The 18,598-nt window shown below is 49.1% G+C and overlaps 1 protein-coding gene across 1 annotated transcript in view; it reads left to right on the top strand.

The window, feature by feature from the left end:
- Positions 1 to 18,598, top strand: part of PKD1L1 (polycystin 1 like 1, transient receptor potential channel interacting) — a 128,079-nt gene that overhangs the window by 26,208 nt on the left and 83,273 nt on the right. The window contains exons 10-18 of the mRNA XM_058534776.1: positions 3,391 to 3,572; positions 6,686 to 6,907; positions 8,809 to 8,969; positions 10,429 to 10,764; positions 11,656 to 11,721; positions 13,780 to 13,956; positions 15,068 to 15,145; positions 17,375 to 17,517; positions 18,185 to 18,305. Coding sequence (XP_058390759.1) covers positions 3,391 to 3,572; positions 6,686 to 6,907; positions 8,809 to 8,969; positions 10,429 to 10,764; positions 11,656 to 11,721; positions 13,780 to 13,956; positions 15,068 to 15,145; positions 17,375 to 17,517; positions 18,185 to 18,305 — 1,486 coding nt within the window. The remainder of the gene's footprint in view (positions 1 to 3,390; positions 3,573 to 6,685; positions 6,908 to 8,808; positions 8,970 to 10,428; positions 10,765 to 11,655; positions 11,722 to 13,779; positions 13,957 to 15,067; positions 15,146 to 17,374; positions 17,518 to 18,184; positions 18,306 to 18,598) is intronic.

Here is an 18,598-nt window from a genome sequence, read left to right as displayed (position 1 = left end):
GGTAGGGAGTGGACACTGAAGGGAAAATCTGGGATCGGATTGCCAGGTGATGAAGGCCAGGCTGGGGTGGTGGACCTGAGACCAGACCAATGCCACCCAAATGCGCCAGTGAGCGAGTTTTATTCTTTAATCTCTGGACACGTGGGCCTACTGTGTGCATCAGTGCCAGCTCACAGTCACATGGCTCACACAGGAGTTCATCAACACCCAGACCGGCCCACACCTTGCTCCAGGAAGCACTCATGAGACAATTGGATGTCGCAGCAATATCGAACTGTGGTGAGGGTTTCCAAATGCTTCCTCCCAATTTCTGTGCTTAATTGTGCACCAGACCTGTAACAATGGGCCAGGTGACAGAGGGCTGCAGACCATGCTTTGAGTGGCACTGTTTCAGATGAAGGTAATAGGAAACATCAGAGGCAACAGAGTGTGATCCTTACTCTCCTTTGGAAATATTAGTTGGGAAAGAGTTGGAAACAGATTGAAGGATGGGACTTCACCATTAGAATACCCTTCTAGAGTGTTCACTGTTACTCTAGAGTATGTGAATACTAGTACTCTAGAGTGCTCACTATTACTCTAGAGTCTGCTGATACTAATATCTAGAGTACTCACTATTACTCTAGGGTCTGCTAATATGCTGGAGTGCTCATGGTTACTCTAGAGTCTGCTAATACTAATACTCTAGAGTACTCACTATTACTCTAGAGTCTGCTACTACTAAACTCTAGAATATTCTAATAATGAAGTCAAGAGACAATTAGAGGCTGAAACGGTCTAGAAGCAGTGGGAATAAAGCACAGAGCAGGTAAATATAAGATGGATTAAAGGGTGGGTGGGAGCAATTGACCTGCCATGTTGACTAATTGTAAGAATGAAATGGAAAAATCAGAGCACAGTCTTTAAGACTGTGTGAGTGAAGGAGAGTGAGGCCGCTCTTCATTTTCCTAATGAAAACAGAGTGTCTGTTTGTGTCTGGTTCTGCACTAGGGAGGGATGGAAAGATAAATAAGGCCTTTGCACAGGTGAGCCCATCACCTAGTGGGAGAGGTAGGTGGGAACCCAACAAACTATAGATGATGTAAGACAGGCCACATGACAAGGGAGCTTGAGGAAGGGTTAGTGTGCCTTTGAAAATTGGAGTGTTGAAGGTTGGAGGAAGTATTCCATGATGGCGGAGGCAGTGGTCCCATCACACTGAAGGGTAGGGATTTGTGGGGCTGAGTGGTGGGAGATGAGGCTGAAAACAGGCTGGGAGTTTCTTCTGAAGAAGATAGGAAGGCAGACTGATGGGAGGCAGGGTGGGGTCATGGCTTCAGTGTTCAGCAAGTCGTGTTGGAAATGTTAGGAGGATGTTCAGGTGGAGTGTCTAGCAAAGAGGTGGAGTCGAGGGCAGGAGCTGGGTGGAGCTGTTGGGAGCCGTTTGTGCAGAGAGGAGAAGTAAAGGAGGAGAAGCAAGGCAGGGAGCACAGCCTCCTGCTTGGGCCTGAAGTGGGAAAGGGAGGAGCGCTGGGCTGGGAAGCCAGCATCCTTAGGGGACAGGGGGAAAGAGCTTGAAAAGGAGGCAATGTCTTGGTATCTCTACAATAAGCATCATAAGGATCCCTTTTACAAGATTTAATTATGTTTAATTTTAAAATATTGGAAATGTTTTATTAGTTGTATTCTTTAAAAAAAATCGCTTGTTCCTGATTCAGTCTGTATTTTTTCTTGGTTCATCTCAATTTATAATTTTTACTGTCCACTATCACTTAGACAAGAAGTGTTCTGTTTCTATAATCAGTTGTGGGGTCTCTTTGGCACTGAGGTTTCTGAGAATTGATTCCTAGGATGGTATATTTAAGCCATACTGAAGTAGTCCAGGAGCAGACCCTGTGAGGTGGGCCGTATCCCACCAACCTTAACTTCCTGGTGTCCAGGTGAAGGTAAATGGGGTGGAGGGCGGTCCTGAGACAGACTGGCCAGCCTCCCAGGAGGCCTCACATGGGCATTCATCCAGGTATAATCTGGCCCTCAACTCTGCAGACCACAAATACTGTTGTCACGTTAGGAAGAAATGGTTGTTCTTGCAGGGGCTGGCTCATGCTGTGTAAGGTCACAAGAGAGTGCTATGTGACCCGGCAAGAAGAGAAATGGACAGAACAGTGGAACCAAGGGGGTTCCCTCTCCATCCAGCAGCTCTCAGAGCGTGCGTGCAGTTGGATAAGGAGCATGAGATGGGCACTGAAATGGTTGTTAAGACCAAGCACTGGTAGCCTGGTGCGTCTAGCTGGTGACAGTTCATTTTCCCTAGACCCTGGATGGTGGGGTTACAGGCACCCCTCTCCTGGCCACATGGGAAAGGTTCGAGTTGAGGTTGAAGCTTCTGTGCTCAGTAGCTGTGTTGGTTGGCACACTTACTCGTTAGCCATGTTACTGCCCTTGAGTGGGCTCTGGCCATGTCTTTCTTCAGGTCTTGGAGACCTGATTTGGTAAGGCACTTTTGCTGCTATGTGATCTCGCCACCACATGTTGCATTCAATGGGCACAGCCTCAGATGTCCAGAGCCCCCACCACGCTGCCGTCCTGACAGGTAGCTCCCACTCTGCACTTCCTCCATCCTTCACAGGCTTGGACGTTCTCAATGGTTCCTTGGGCTGGAGGAGCTGAGCAAGCAGAGATGGGAGGTATAGTGGGAGTTTGATCACACAGTCCTTAGATTGCCTTTGGCTCCCACGCAGGGGAACTACCAGCAGAGAACTGTGTGGATCTTCATGAAGAAAGTCACGAAGGACCGAGGCCCAGACCGGTGAAAGAGCAGCATGTGCTAGACTGTATTTTTTTCAAATTGCATCAAACTTTTAAAAGAATGCTTTTGAATGCAGTATTTATAAAATGTTCCACTGTTCATGAGCTTAAAAATATTTGTCTTAAATTTCGTCTACATTTCTTTAAGTCCATAATATGTTTGGGGGCTAGAAAGGCAGCTTAAAGAAAGTAAGTAAATGAAATCCAGGAACCACAGGGAAATTTACTGCTGATGGAGCAGGTTTGAAAACTGTGAAATATGTGCACACCTGGGGGGTTGTTATTTAAGGTGATATTATGGTCACAAACTAGGGAAATCCCAGCTTTGTGTATTAATACAGGCTTGGTTAGGAAAATGTTCCTTCTCTCATTGACTCCAGCCATGTTGTCTCCAGTGGGCACACAGTGGGATGTTTCTTTTGACAAAGGTGACTGATTAGGGGCTAGAAATAATTAAGTCTTTCTGTGCAGCACCTGAAGCCACTAGTTGGAGCCGATGACGCATTTAGACTCACCAGTTTCCTTCTAATTTTAAGATGAGCATCCAGCTCCTGTGAGCATCCTGCCTGGTCCCGAGTAACGCCCCTGTCATCGGTGTTACAGGTTCAGGTGGAAGGCAGCGCCGTGCACAGTAACTACTGTATAGAGGTGGAGGTGCGGGCCCGGGCCCCCGTCAGTTTGATCTCCGAGGGCACACACCTGTTTATCTCCAGGACCCCCTCGGCCACCATCGTCCTCAGCGGGTCCTCGTCCTATGACCCAGACGAGCCTGGGGCTGCTCTCAGGTGAGCACCGAGGGGCTTTGCAATTGCTCATTCTCCACACGGCCTTTCTCTTCCTCCTCCACTCTTTCCAGACTCTGGCTCTAGAACGTTGGGAGAGCTGGTCTTAGAATTCTGCCATAATAATTAAAAATTTTAAGTACCGCAACTTTTATTAGCTGAACTGACGTTTCATGTGGGATCAGAAGAGCAGAGAATTTAGGAAAGGGCTGGAAATAAACATGAGTAACTTTGTAAGTTGGTATTTTGGAATATGAAGTTTAAATATTGTCTTAGTTCATGCTGCTATAACAAAATACCATAGACTGGGACGCTTATAAGCAACAGATGTTTATTTCTTACAATTCCGGAGACTGGAAGTCCAAGATCAAGGTGCTGGCAGATTCAGTGTTCAGTGAGATCTGCTTTCTGGTTCATAGACAGCTGTGTACTCGCTTTGTCCTCATGTGGTGGAAGGGATGAGGGAGGTCTCCGGGGCCTTTTTATAAGGGCACAAATCCCATTGATGAGGGCTCCACTCTCAGGACCTAATCACCTCCCAAAGGCCCCACCTCCTAAGACCATCACCTTGGGGGTTAGGATTTCAACATATGAAATTGACGGGACACATTTAGTCCATTGCGAATATGTTACTTTATTATCAAAATTTTTGGTTTGTAAGGTGCATTTGGTGCATGGGAGGTTTGGTTTCCAAGTGTTGCATCTCTCTAAATGAGTGAATCCCTTGATATTGGAGACCCCTGGCTCAGGTGTGGGTTGTCTTCTCCATCCATACCCCTCCCTGGGTGGCCTCACCCAGTGTCCTGATGTAGCTACCATCCACTCACTAATAACTTTGAGCATGTATCACCGTGCACTCCCAAATAACCTGTCACACATCCTTCATGGACACCATCTGTGCACCAGTAACCTCAAGCATGCTTCCTCTGTCCAGAAGGCTCCCCAGTCTCCAGGGTGGAGTTCCTGTCGTCTCCTCGGCATCCTCTCCCATGTTCCTAGAGACATGTCAGCCACAAGACCTGCCTTCTCCCCCTGCAGCCTTCCCGTCCCTCTCTGCTGATGGAAGACTCCTTCCAGTCGCTCAGCACGGAAACTTCAGCAGCATCATCGGCTTCTCTTTTTCTCTCCTGCGTCCTGTTCAGTCTGTCAGGAAATCTTGTTGGCTCCTTCCTGGTCTGAGCCGCCACCCCCTTGGGCTTATTTCCATAATGTCTCCTCACCAGTCTCCACACTTCCGCCCTCCCCGTTCAGTCCATTCTCCACAGAGCAGGTGGACGGAGTCTCTTAAAACATGTCAGAAACCGTCATGTCACTGCTCCAGACCCTCCAATGCTGCGCTTTCACTCAGTGAAACCACGTCCTCACAATGCCTGTGAGGCCCACAGTGACCTGCCGCTGCCGGTGACCCTTGAGCTTCCTCTCCTCCTGCTTTGACTTTCTCTCTGACGCAGCCGGGGCCCCGCCCCCTTGGAGTGGGGTTGTGCTTCTCCCTCAGTACCTCTACAGAGAAGTGCCTTCATCTGTCAACATCTGCTAGCACCTTGCTTCCTTCCATTCAGGCTCAAACATCACTGTCCCAGTGAGGCCCCCCAGTGACCCTGTTCTGATTCTGCTGTTCATTTTTCCATAGCGGTCTTCTCCTCTAGCATCCAATCATTTGCTCACTTATTACGATCACTGTTAATTGTCTGTCCCCCCGCTGGAAGCTTAGTTCCAGGAGGACAGGGCTTCTGGTTTGGCATACCCCTGTGCTTGGCACATGGCGGGTACTCAATGAACATTGGAGAGTAAATAGAGGAGCCACTTTGTTCCCTTAAGTCTTATGACCACACGCACATTTGCTGCATTCCATCCGGGGGCTTTGGCGTGTTGTTAGCCCCGTGGAGCTGAGAGGCATCCTCTTGGACCCGCCAATTCTGTCCCTTGGCCATTCTCACGCACATCTTCCAGACAAAGCACACAGCTGGCTGCGTACTTCCCCTCCCCCAGCCTCAGGAGACAGAGCTGGGTCTTGTTCATTTCTGCACCCCTGCCCCTAGAACCCAGTATAAGGTGCCCAAAGAGAAGAGCTCAGTGTGTCTCTGCTGAAACAAGCTGAATCTGCTCCCTGGGAGTGAGGATTACTACAGCTGAATCCTGGAGGACCATGCTCCGCAGGGCGTGTGAGCTGGACCCACCAGATGAACGGGGCTGAGCTCCTGTCGTCTGGGTGATGAACGGAACTTTGCGATGCTGCCGCCTCATGCAGGCTTTGGAAAAAGAGAGGTTTAGAACTACTTCCAGGTTCAAATCGCTTACAGTCCAGATAGGGAAATGGCTCTTTGACAGATCAACAGCACTTCAGAGACTTGGGGAGCACCCACACGGGGCTCACTGCTGTGGGACCACACAGTCCTGTACCCACCTCCCCTCCCCCTGCACACGTTTTCCTTCCTGCCTCTTTCCCTGGGTGGGGCTGTTTGTTTCAGTGTGTGTCCCCCGCTAGAGTAAGACCTACTCAAGGGTGGGGATGGTGCTGCCTTCCTGATTGTTGAACGTGGCAATGTCACCTTGCAGAGGATGATGAGATTGGGAGGTGAGGTGCTGTGGTTTGTCTCCTGGCCCGCCCGCTAGTACTTCTGGGACTGGGCAACTCCCAGAGGCGCTTGGAGCTCACATTCTTCCCGAAGCTGGGATGATGCAGCCTTCCTGGCTGCCCCATGGAACTGCAGGGTCAGAGGCAGGTTGCTAAGCGCTGCTTGGCGGGGTGCAGAGATGTGACGGAGGTGGGAGGTGGTCTTTGTGCAGGGCAGGGTGGAAGGAGAGAACGACCCAGGCAGATGGCTGCCAAGGGGATGGGAAGCACTTGGCGACCGGGAAGCAGGGCCGCATGTGAGGTCTCCAGGGCTCTGAGCAAGTGAGCTGGTGGGGGGCTGGGCCTGGACCCCCGCCTTGGTGGTTCTGCTCCCACTTTTGGAACCTCCTACTCCACTTACATCAGAGAACAAGGAAACATCCTGTCTCTCCAGCCCATGCGCTCCCTTGCGAGGACCCCGGGAAAAGCCCACTTAGCGACACCATGGTCACCTGACTGGCCAGAGCAGTTGCGTTCAGCCCCTCCAACGCCTCTCCCACAGGTATCACTGGAAATGCACCGCAGCCAGCACCCCCGGGCACACCTGCTTCCCCGCCTCCGCTCCACGCGGCCTGCACGCCTCGGCCCCCACGCTTTCCTTTGCAGCGAACTCTCTCAGTGACAGCTATGACCAATTTCTTGTGACGCTGATGGTGTCCAGCAATGGCCGGACCTCGTCAGAGGCACAGGTGTTCCTGTCCACACGCCCCGACTTGGCGTTCAGGTACCACCTGCCCTGCATTTCCCACAGTGCAGATCCGCGGGGTTTGCCCTCCTGCACCCTGCGCCCAGCTGGTGTTGAGAGTGACCAGAGAAACCTGCTGTGCATGCAGGAGTTGAGGGTGTAGCCGCACACCATCCCTGCTGCTAAGGAGGGAGGGGGCTGGGAGGGCCCCTGCTCTCACACTGGCCTCTGGGCAGAGCTTGCTAGGCTAGTGCTCACATCTGGTTGCTCCAAGTGGGAGGCGGCCCTCCCATCATAGCAGGTACCCTAAGATGGGGGTGGGGGTGGGGGGGCGGTGTTATGCTCTGGGGCTTGGGGCTGAGGCCAAAGGAGGCAAAGGCATTTCAGGGCCTCTACCTGGGGCCTTCCAGGCGTCACCGGGCTGGGGCCCAGACAGTAGCGTCGGCCCACATGTTGGAGGTACTCAGCCAGTTGAGCTTTGACGTGGAGACTATGCAGGGTGGAAGGAGCAAAGAAATGCTGTGACCACAAACCAAAACCCCGCAACATCGAGGCCAGAGTAGCCCCCGATGGCCACACGCAGCCCCAGACACTGAGCGCAGGCTGTTGTGTGCCATACACCTGCTCCCGGCCTTCCCCGTGTGGGCTGGGTCGTTAGGGGAGTGAGCGGGGAGGAGTGAGCCGAACCACCAGTGCCCATGGCTCTGCATGACACCTGGAAGGCCCCTGGGGAGCAGGGTTGCTTCCATCACCGGACCCAGTAAGGGGTCTGGGCAGTTATTATTGTCTTGTTGAGTAAAAACAGCTTGTGGTAACAGTGTGGGCTGAGTGAGTTCTGGAAGGCTTCCTGGAGAAGGAAGTGAATCAGCTGTGCCTGGCAGGACCAACAGGAAGGAGAGGGCGTGAGCTGTGCCCCCGAGATCAGAAAGGCCACTCTGATGGAGGCCCCCCCCAGGGATTTTAGGTTTGAAGCTGTGAAAAACAAGGCTCAGTAGATAAGAATGGGCCGTGCCACGGGGGGCCTCCAACGCTGGGCAGTGCTTCGAGGTCCAGACAGACCCAGGCCACTTGCGTTTTATTTAAGGCTCCTGATGTTTATATTAAAAGTGAAGAAATGCCAGTACAGGGCTGCAAATGTTGGGGCATAATTTAAACAATTATATTTAATAAATTAGATACTTTTATTCTCAAAATATAATGCACTATATAATTCTGCTACTCACCAAATAGTTAGAGAATGTGTTTAAAAATGTTCCTTCACCATGTATAAAGTTGTTGGATCAACACCTGTCAGTCCTGTCAGGAATTATCTGGGCCCCTGTGACAACGTCCCTGGGGGTGTCTGGGGCCAGACGGGCCCCTCTTTGCCCGTGTCCACCTCATCTCCTCCCCACCCGCCCCCCACGCATACACCATGCATGACCCCCGCCTGCACATGCAGCTCCCAGTCAGGAGACCAGGGAGGCCAGGCAGGGTCATTGCCTGGCCCTGTGCCAGCCTGTCCGTGAGTGTGTGTGTGTCTCTGTGGGTGTCCATGTATGTGTGTGTGCTTATGTGTCTGTGTGTCTCTGCCTGTATGAGTGTGTCTCTCTGTGCGTGTGTGTCTGTGTATGTGTGTGTGCCTCTGCGTGTGCATGGGCTGCCCGGTCCTGGCTCTCCCCTGAGCTCTGTGTGACCTGGAAGAAGTGGCAGAGCCTCTCTCAGCTCAGTGCGTTGCCTGCTAGGACCTGGCCCTTGTCAGATGAGGTCATGCTGGGTCAAGCTCGGTGCAGGCCTGGCTACCCATGGGTGCTCAGTCATGTCAGCTGTGGCACTGCTATTGGATTCACAAAATAAAGGCTCAGTGGAAGGCGATTTAAACGTGCCTGACATGAATGAATGCGGCCAAAGAATCCTCAGGTTATTTTCCTAAAGTCTCAAACCCAATTTGCATGTTCCAGATTTGTCCACATCTCCCGGGTCAATTTTAAGGACATCTTTGTTAACTGGAATGAAGAACTTTCTCTTCAAGCTGAGTGTGAAGGCTGTGGTGAAATATCAAATCTCTCTTACTCCTGGGATCTGTTTTTAGTTAATGCAACAGAAAAGAACAGTATAGAAGGTAAAGATTATTGTTGGCTTTATTTTGTTAACTAAGGAAAAACCTCAGAGTTACTTGAGGTTGCAAAACTTTGCCAAATCTGATTCATTTGAACCAGTGTATCTGGTCTTGCCCACCACTTTATTGTGTCTGCTGGTTCCTCTTCTTTTATGCTCATGTGGACGGTTGTGACAGCACAGGGCAGATCAGGTGTTCAAATGCTGCTTCTCAGCCTTGTAGCCATAAGGGGGCTGGACTCCGTGTTCACTGAGGCAGCTGTGGCTATTTGTAATGACTCACGACGTGCTCATCCATCCAGGGCCTCTGTCCCTGCCAGCCCTCGCTTGTCCTCTGGGGCGGCTGCCCTGGGACTGGGCAGAGGAGCCAGAGGAAGGCCTGGGGCCAGTCCTCGCTCCAGCACACGAGCTGACACTTCAGGAACTTCTCTAAGACCCAGTTTTCTTGGGTGAGAAATGTGGATCATAACACTACACAGTGCAGTGGTGAGGTTAAATAAAATCATGTGTGGAGACACACTGGGCCCTGGTGCCAGGATGCAGGCCTCTAGGTGCGTCAGCTGCTGGGTTAGAACCAGGAGTGAAATGAGTCCTCACTGGTGGTATTTGTGAACAGCAAACAGAGGGGCTTTTATTTCTGAGCTGGACACGGCTGGCTCCTGCAACCGAAGCTTGTGCCAAGCCCTCAGAGATGCACATTTATTTATTTTTTATCCGTTCAATGGGGCCGTACAAAGCTCCCATACGTAGAGCTCTGAGTACAGCTGACCTCCACGGCTGAAGGGACGTGAAGACATAGAGGCGATTGTGCCCTTATTTGCAGGGGCGCCTTCCCACATTCTTTAGGTAAATTGAATTTCTGAATCAGAGCCTATGCTGAGTGTATCAGAAGAGCTTGCCGTGGAAACACACCCAGTGGTTAAACTTTCAGCAGAGCAGAAGATTGTCCCTAGACTGATGTATCTCAGCCTTTACTGTCAAAGAATCTTGTTCTCTCATGGGAAAGTAAATGCTTACTTTATCGAGACACCATTTCTTATATCCTTGGAAATTTTTTCTTTGTTCTTGATCCTTTATCATAAATTATACCAATGACTTTTAGAATTGTTACACTAGACACTAACTGAAAGGTGGGTATTAGCAGAGACTCCATGTGCCCAGATTGCTTCTAGAATACTCGTGAATAACCCATGCCAGGAGATGCAGAGGGTGCGGCAGGCCCCTCTCAGGTCACGCAGGGACTGAGGGAGAGCAGATCCCAGGTGTAGTGGTTGTTGGAGCCCGTGTCCTGCTCCATACGTCTGCTTCCTGCTGGTGCTCTGCTCGCCACCGGGTGAAAATGGCTGCTCCACAGCATTTATGTCAAATTTGTTTAAAATGGAGGCTTCTTAGTAATCTGCAGACCTTTTTAAACCACATGGGCCTTTGTCCAAATTTTTAATAGTGTTAAATGTTTGTTTAAGTTCCCTTTTGTCGAACAGTGGGGCTGCTGGGATCCTCAGAATTTGGGGCCGTTTTGAAGTTGTCGGGGTCTAATCTGCTGTCCCCGGAGCCACGCAGGGCAGATCCCTATGCAACGACCACTCTATCCTCATGGAAGCCGTGGCCGGAGACCCCGAGCCAGCCTGCCCTTTCAGCTGCGGGGAGAACCTCCACGGAGTCCACGGTCGGCATGCACTGGGCTCCCGCTGCTGGTGACCCTGCAGCCCCAGGGGGGGCTCCCCGGAATGAGGAGTCTCCAGGGCCCACCCCCTCTGGGAGAAGCTTGCCTCCACAGAGCCTGTCCCCTCACTCCCCTGGTAAGTGCCTGTCCCTGATGGTCTAGGTGTGAAATCCGACCCACACGGGCCTCAGCCTCACACCCACAGCTTGTGTGTGATGCTCATGGAGTCTGTTTCCTCCTCTGTAACCTGGGAAATATGGGGAGTCTGGGCTGCAGTAAGTGATCTGTCCATATCAGCTTGCTCATCTTTCTCTCCTCCTCTAGTGGTCAACTGGTTCACTTTACCACTGGTTTTCAGGTTGGGAAGAAACTATTTTTGTGCCTAAAAAATTGAGAGAAAAGTTGAGTATCAGTGAGACAGGTTCTGGCCCCGCGTCTGCCGTCTCCCTCATTGTCCCTTCCCCATGGTACCATTTGATCTGGCTGCTCACGTTCAGGGGATGGTACTGTCTTTGCCCTGTGCACCTGGCAATGGCGCCACACCCCAGGGCTCCGAGCCTCAGATTAGCGGGTGGGAGGACCTCTGTGAAATCTTCAGACTTTGGGAGAGAAGGGCTGAGGGGACAGAAAAGTGACATTCACAGCAGGATGCTCTTATGTCCGTTTCTTTCCCTCTAAGAGAAAGGAGCACAATGTGTTCTCTGAAAGAACGGTGGAAGCATGTTTGAAGGGAGGATGCCAGGCCTCGGTCCCCAGATCTAGTAGCCGGGTTATCTTTGGAAAGCCACACACCTACTTGGAACACCAGCTCCTCTTGGGGACCCTGGGGACAATGACACCTGTCTCCCCCCCGTGTCATGATGATGCAGTAAACTGCCTTTGAGGGGATTTTGTAATCCACAAAACGATGTGTGGATTCCAGAAAGAGACCAGGGGCAGCATTTGTGATCTGTCAGGAGAGTCAGTATTGATTTCAGGGGAGTCTGTGGTTTTAAATGAAACATTATGATTTTGTCCTTTCATATAGATTTTGAAGCCTATTACAGTGATATCCAAGAAGCAATGCCATCCAAACGGAGACAGCCGGGTCACTGTGAGTCTGTGACTGGTACCTCTTTCTGGAGCCCCGTGTGTCCATGTCTCTTCACTCCCGTCTTTCCTCCACGCCCTCTTCTGAAATCTAGGTTTACTGTGCTGCTCCCTTACCTTAAGATCACCAAGAGCTCCCAGACTCAAAGGGAAAAGTTTCAGCTCCTTTGCACGGCATGATCTGACCCAAACCTTTATTTCTGTCTGGCTTACTTCTGCACTTCAAGTATCCTATGCTTCTGGTGCCCTACTCGAGAACAGGCCCAGCCCCAGGGAGGCACTATCCCTCTCCCAGCCCTTGGTCCGTGGTGTGTCATCTACCAGAAATGCCTCCCTCAGCATCCTTGCCAAGTTGTCATCTTGGAGAGCTTCTTCCTTCCGGTCAGCTTCCATTTTCCTCTCTCTGAGAAGTTCCATCCTTATCTTATAACAGCCTCCCCCAGCAGGGCAATGTATTTATTCCCACCTATTTAAAGCAGGTGGCGTGTTGTACTTGCTGACTCTTCTGTGTCTGTCTCTGCCACTGTGAGATTGGCAAGGAAAGCTTCCATGGCCGATTTACACTTGTGTCCCCAGGACTGTCACAGTCCCTGGCATATTGGCATTCAGTGAGCACGTTATCCAATGAATAGATGGATGGTCAGTGAATGATTTGTTATCAGATGAGTAGATGGACGATCAATGAACAGTTTGTTTATTTGATGAATAATGAATGATCAGTGAATGATTTATTTGTGTCTGGAATGAATAGATAGATGATCTGTGAATGATTTATCTATTGAATGAATAGATGGATAATCAGTGAATGATTTGTTTATCAAATGAATAGATGATCAGTGAATGATTTATCTAATGAATAATGAATAATCAGTGAATGATTGATTTGTCTATGGAATGAGTACATGGATGATCAGTGAATGATTTGTTTGTGGAATGAATAGACGAATGATCAGTGAACAATTTATTTACCTAATTTACTCAGTGTGTTCTTGGGCAGTCCTCCTCAGTTGCCTCCAGTGTCATGGTTTCTTCAGCCCCTGTGCCCCTTCCTGTTACTGTACACAGCTGTTCTGGGGGCTTGTTTTTGCACGCCCAGTAAGTGCTTAGTAAATAATATTGAATGAAAAAAAAGCATTGCATTCATAAAATTACTCCTCCTGACAGTTGAGGGTCCATTCTAATCCCCTAACATTGATCCCCTTTGTCATTCTATCTCGTTTCAATGACCTTCATTTGAAGTCTTGAATTAGCCTTCCCTAAGCAAAGTCCAGCCCCATCTCTTGCCTCTGCCGTGCAGGGACCTGTCGTCGTCTCTCTGCTTCCATGCTGCTGCCTGCAGTCGTCTGACTGCTTGGCCAGAGCACGCTTAGGACACAACCCAGATTGTCACTTCTAACCAGTCCCTCTGATGGCCTCCCACCATGCTGAGAGTGGCAACTGAGGGCCTTGGCAGTTTCTCCCGTCTCATTTCTGCCCTCTTCCTCTTGCTCAGTCCCTGCACCCACATCACAGATCGTTCCCACAGTGGTTTCTTCAGAGCTTCTTCAAGTCTGTGTTCTGAGCCTCTCCCAGAGGGGACCTCCCTGACCACCATCTCTAAAATAGCCCCCTCCCAATCTTCTCTCCCTCTCTCTTTCTCTCTCATGCCCTGCTTTATCTTCTTCGTGGCAGTTATCATCACCTGGCTGTGTAGTACTTATGTCAGTATTTTCTTGTTTGTTTTTCTGACTTGCTTACCACAGAATTCCAGGTAGCAGGGCCTCTGTTGCTCTGGTTACTGCTGCGTCTCCAGTCCCTCTAGTACCTGGGCTTAGTAGACCAGAATGAATGTTGAATAAATGAAAGGAGGGAGGAAGGAATATGCAGTTGTATCACTAATCATATGATGATGAAGTTCATCTCTTGAATATGTTTGGTTGCTAAAGACAATTTTAGATATGTGGTATCCAGCAATAGTGGAAATAGTTCTTGATACTGACTTTGAACATGAAAAGAATAAAATGAAAAGAAGATCATCAGGACTTCTTTCTTCACCATCCCTTGGCTTGGTTTGTCTTCTTAGGGACCAACATCAACCTTCCAGGATCAGGACCAAGTGCAAGTGCTGATGGGAGCCGTGGTGACGGGGACAACCTGGTGGGCCCCTTCCTCCCCACTGTTAGTGCCAGGCCTGCGCTCTTGGTGGACTGGCCCAAGTCTGTGGTCAGCCGGGCTGTTTTCCATGGCTACACTTCATCTGGTATGAACACCCTCTTTGCATCCTGGAATTTGCAGCTGTTTCAGAAGGGTTTGGATACCAAACCCTCAATTTCTTCTGTAACTTTTCCTTTTACTAGAGAAGTATTTGGGTCATGGTACCTTCTTGACTTGTGTTTGTCCCTCTGTGGACCACAGGCTGAGGCTCTTTTATCAAAGATAGAATTAGCTTCTGCTGCCTGCCAGGAGCCTCCTGTTTTCAGACTAAGGGGAAGGGCCTGCTAAGCCGATGTGTGCGAAGGGCCCAGAGAACCGGTGCCTGGACACCTCTGTGCACGTGTTCTGATATGCCCTTTCACAGTGTGGACGCGTCCTTCCACAATTGAGCACAATGATGCTGTTCCTGAAGAGCAGTTGAATTTTGATGGTTTCCCAGTGCAGACTTCTGGTTCTGCTCAGTTTGTTGCATCGACGCCTTTCCTGGTAACACATATGGTTACATCATCCCTCTGTGGAGGCTCTAGGTATCCCACTGTTGTTAAACTGTTGCCTCCTCACCCTTTCCTGGCAGAATTTCAGGAAATGGGGTTTTCAACTGTGATGTTTTAACTGTCCTTCTTAGATCAGCAGTGTTGCATTTTGGACCTCCTGTGTTTAGGGTATGCAGTTCGAGGGTCAGCCTCTCCCTGCTGAGGAAGTAATGCAGTCACTATTGGTCCAGATTTCACAACCAGTATCCTGCAAAGACTTAGAAATTGTTTTGAAATACCTTAATCATACTTTATGGATAAAGTACAATTATAGAATAGTCAAGTTAAACACTGAACCTAATTGTTCATATATAAAATAAGTTCTTACCAGTGTTCTCTTTTGCCAGGCAGGTGAGTGTCTTTCCTGAGCCAAGGCTCACTGATCCCTGCTCAGTGTTGCTTCTGTTGGGCAGGGGAGACTGGGAATGAGCTTTTTGCTCTGTAAAGAGGGTGGGTGGTGAACAAACTAATGGCATTTCCAGGTAAGAACAAGCATGTGTAACTAGTACTATTTTCCCATCATCTCTGGAGGGAGAGTGAAACCTATGCCAAAGGGGTTTGTCTGACTTCCTGTCCTTAAGAGTCGCCGTCGGTTGTTTCCATGCGGTCCCTCCTTTCCCGTAGGTATCACAGAGAAAACTGTGACGATAAAGCCGTACTCACTGAGCCCTGGAGAGACGTACGTCCTACAAGCCTCTGTGGGTATGTTAAGCTGTCAGCTGGATCTGGTGTGGGGGACAATAAATAAGGGTTTGCTATATTCATGTTTCTCCTGGAAATTGCAGTCACCTCTGACTGTCTGGGGCTCTTGTTCCAGAATGTCCTGACTGTCCCCTTCTTCCTCTCTGTCACTTTACTGTTCATTGTTACTTCCTTATGTTAGAGGATCCGGGAAGGAGACTTGAGCATGTCTCTGTAAATTTACTCTTCCTTAGGGGATCAGGTGGACGTTCAGATCAGGGTAAAGGCCAAGCAACTGCCTTTTTTTTTTAATTACACATGTATTTTGTTTGTCCTAGATAACTGCATGAGTTCACTCCTCTGCAAATTGATTGATAATGTCTACATATATTTAAAACCCAGCCAGCTGTTGTTCCTATTGTTCTGCGGAGTCAGTGTTGTTTAAATTCACCACGTTTACCTTCACCCTGCTCCACGTTCCTTCTGGCATTTCCATGACTCAATCTGACGTCTGCCTTTTGGATATCAAATTTTTAGAGATTTCTGGTTCCGTATGACAAGCACAGAGCCTTAAACAGTTTTCATCTACAGATGGGTTTGGTTCAGTGTCCACATTTTTGCATTAATTGAAACCCCTTGTGCATTTTCGGTGACTCCGCTGACTCCGGTTTCTCCAAAGGAAGAAACCAAAGGTTAACTTCTGTCTGAAAACCTGGTGGTGGGGCTCAGTAAGGCCCCCAAGGATTGGTTTGATTCTCACTGTTTTTGACATCTTCGTGAACATCCTTCTGCCCCTCCCTCGGTGCATTTAGAAACTAAACCCTGGGCCTTGTTTTGGGCATGAGAGGCCCACATTTGCTTTTGTTTCCGTAAATGCCTATTGCCCTTTGGCAAGACCTCTCTCTCTTTTGCCTCTGAAATTTGTCCAAGTAACATGTATAAAGGCCGTTCTCTCGGATTGGTCACGTTCAGTGCTGGGGGAGGAGACTGAGAGCACCTCCACTGCCCCCAGACCATCCTAGTGCAGGCCTGGTGTCAGCCCTTGTCTCCCTGTGCCCACCCTTGCTACTGCAGCTCTCCTCTTGGCGCCCTCCTGCTCACCCCAGGCTCCTCCATGTCTCCAGGTCTTCCCTGTGGTTGTTTCAGCAGGAATGTCTGTTCTTTCCCCACGTCACTGCCCTAGTCCAGTACGACTCACACACCAAGACTGCTCAATGTGTCTCCTGCTGTGACATCCCTGGTTGGCTCAGAAGTAGTCACTCCTTCCTTTTTGACCTTATGTCTCTTACAGGATCTGTCTTCCATGGTTGAGGTGACTACTGAATAAGATAATACGTGAACAGTATCTAGCCCAGCACCTGGTGTAGAGCAGAGGCTCAGCAAATGATACCTGCCATTATGATGATGATCATCATCATCATTGACATCATCAAAATTTTAAACAATTTCAACATGTAAATCTTACTCCTGTAATTCATCTCAAGAAAAAGACAGCAAAAGTAAAAAAAAAATCTTTATATATGAGAATAACCATTATAGAATGATTAATAATAGCAGAAAATAGAAAATAAAATGTTTAATTGTTGGGGAATAAGAGTTATGCATGCCGGAGTATATCTATTTATAACAGCTATTTACGACAGTGATTTTGAACACTATATGGCAACATGGAAAATATTTATGATATTAAGGCAGTTAATAAAACAAAATATTAAATTATATCACACTATAAATTCAACTCAGTTATACTTACATGTGTTTATGGAAGAAGCTTTAGGAGAATGCAGGGAGTGGAGAGGGTTTGGTTTGCTGGAGTGCTGTGTTCTTTAGTGTCTTCTGCTCTAGACTCTGATTGCTGTCAGTGTGCTTGTTGTCTGGCTCCCAGGTGGGAAATTTGTCTTGTCCACTACGATCTCCCGGGACCGAGGGTTGTGGCTGCCCTGCAAGTGAGTGCCCAGTCAATACATGTATGTTAATGGATGCTGGACGGCAGTGGTCCTCACCTTCAGTGTACATCAGAGTCCCCTGGAGGGTGTGTTAACGCGAGTCACTGGGTCCCACCCCCTGGTTTCTGACCCAGCAGGTCTGGGGTGAGGCCCAAGAATCCAATTTCTCACAAGTTCCCAGGGGGTGCTGCCAGTCTGCGCACCACACCTTGACAACCTCATGAGGTTTGTGCTATAAAAACAGAATCCCATGCTGCTGTGATTCTCCATCATGCATTTAATACCCATTTCATTTTTCTTATAGGTTCAAAGCACAGTTTATTAGGGAAAGCTCAGCTGTACTTGACGGTCAACCCAGCTCCTCAAGACGTGGCCTGTCAGGTGCAGCCCCATCACGGCCTCGAGGCACACACCGTCTTCAGTGTCTTCTGCATGTCGGGGAGACCGGTATGGCTAGCACCTCCACATCTGTCTTAAAGGACTGGAGACAGCTGCAACCCTCGGAGGTTGTGGCCAGTCTCTGGATGAAATGCTGTGGGATGTAAAGCTCAATCCTAGGGTCAGGCACGAGTGCGACGGCCTTTCTCTCTGTCCTCGTGGTGTAGACACTGACCTGCTCCTGCCTCACGTCCTGCCCAGGCTGCTCCTTCTCTCAGAAACCCAGCTGCATCCTCACTCAAGGCCCAGTTCAAATGCCCTGCTCTCACACCAAGAGCATTTTGCAGAATGCTCCTTCTCCTGTCTCCTGTCTGTTGTGTCCCCCAGTGGAAATCGGAGGTGTAGCCACCTCCCCTTTGCCCCGAGGAGGCCCAGACAGTCTGTGCTTCTGTGACTGTTGGGGGTCCCAGGCTGGGAGAGCACACAACCCTGAGTGACAGACGCAGCTGTTGTTTGGAGTCCTTGCGGCTCTGTGGACAGGGGGGCCCTGGAGGTGGGAGGCCACCCTGCATGAGTGTGCATTTGGGGACACTTAGCTATTACCTGCCCCTGCCCTTCTGAAACAACATCCTCGGGTGGAGGGATGGATGCAGGTGTATGTTTATTGGGGCTGTTTGTTGATCTAATCAGTTTGTTGATCTGTGCTCTTTTTTGCTCTTTATGGAATGGATCATAGGACTTCCGTTATGAATTTAGTTACCAGATAGGAAATACCTCCAAACACACTTTGTATCATGGGAGAGACAACCAGTATTATTTTGCGCTGCCTGCTGGTGAGCCCTTGGACAATTATAAAGGTAAGTCATGGTGGATTTGGGTCGCTGGCTGTGCTTACTTAAAGTTCTAAACCTTTTCCCCTGGCTTTCAAAAACTAAAAATTGTTAAAAGTATGTCTCCAGAAAATAAAATTCGTATTTATTCATCTTAATAAGTTGAATGCTTTTTAGTTTAGGTTGATTACCTACTTTTTAGCAGAAAGAACATTAGTAATATTATAAATAAATTAATTTTTTGTGTCTTAAATTATAACTGAAATATAATGTGAACGATAAATGCCAAAGAATGTTTTGCATATATAAATCAAATATTT

Source organism: Diceros bicornis, chromosome 41 (genome assembly GCF_020826845.1).
Source record: "Diceros bicornis minor isolate mBicDic1 chromosome 41, mDicBic1.mat.cur, whole genome shotgun sequence".
In the NCBI taxonomy this organism is placed as follows: domain Eukaryota; kingdom Metazoa; phylum Chordata; class Mammalia; order Perissodactyla; family Rhinocerotidae; genus Diceros; species Diceros bicornis.
This window is presented reverse-complemented; position numbering and strand designations above follow the sequence as displayed.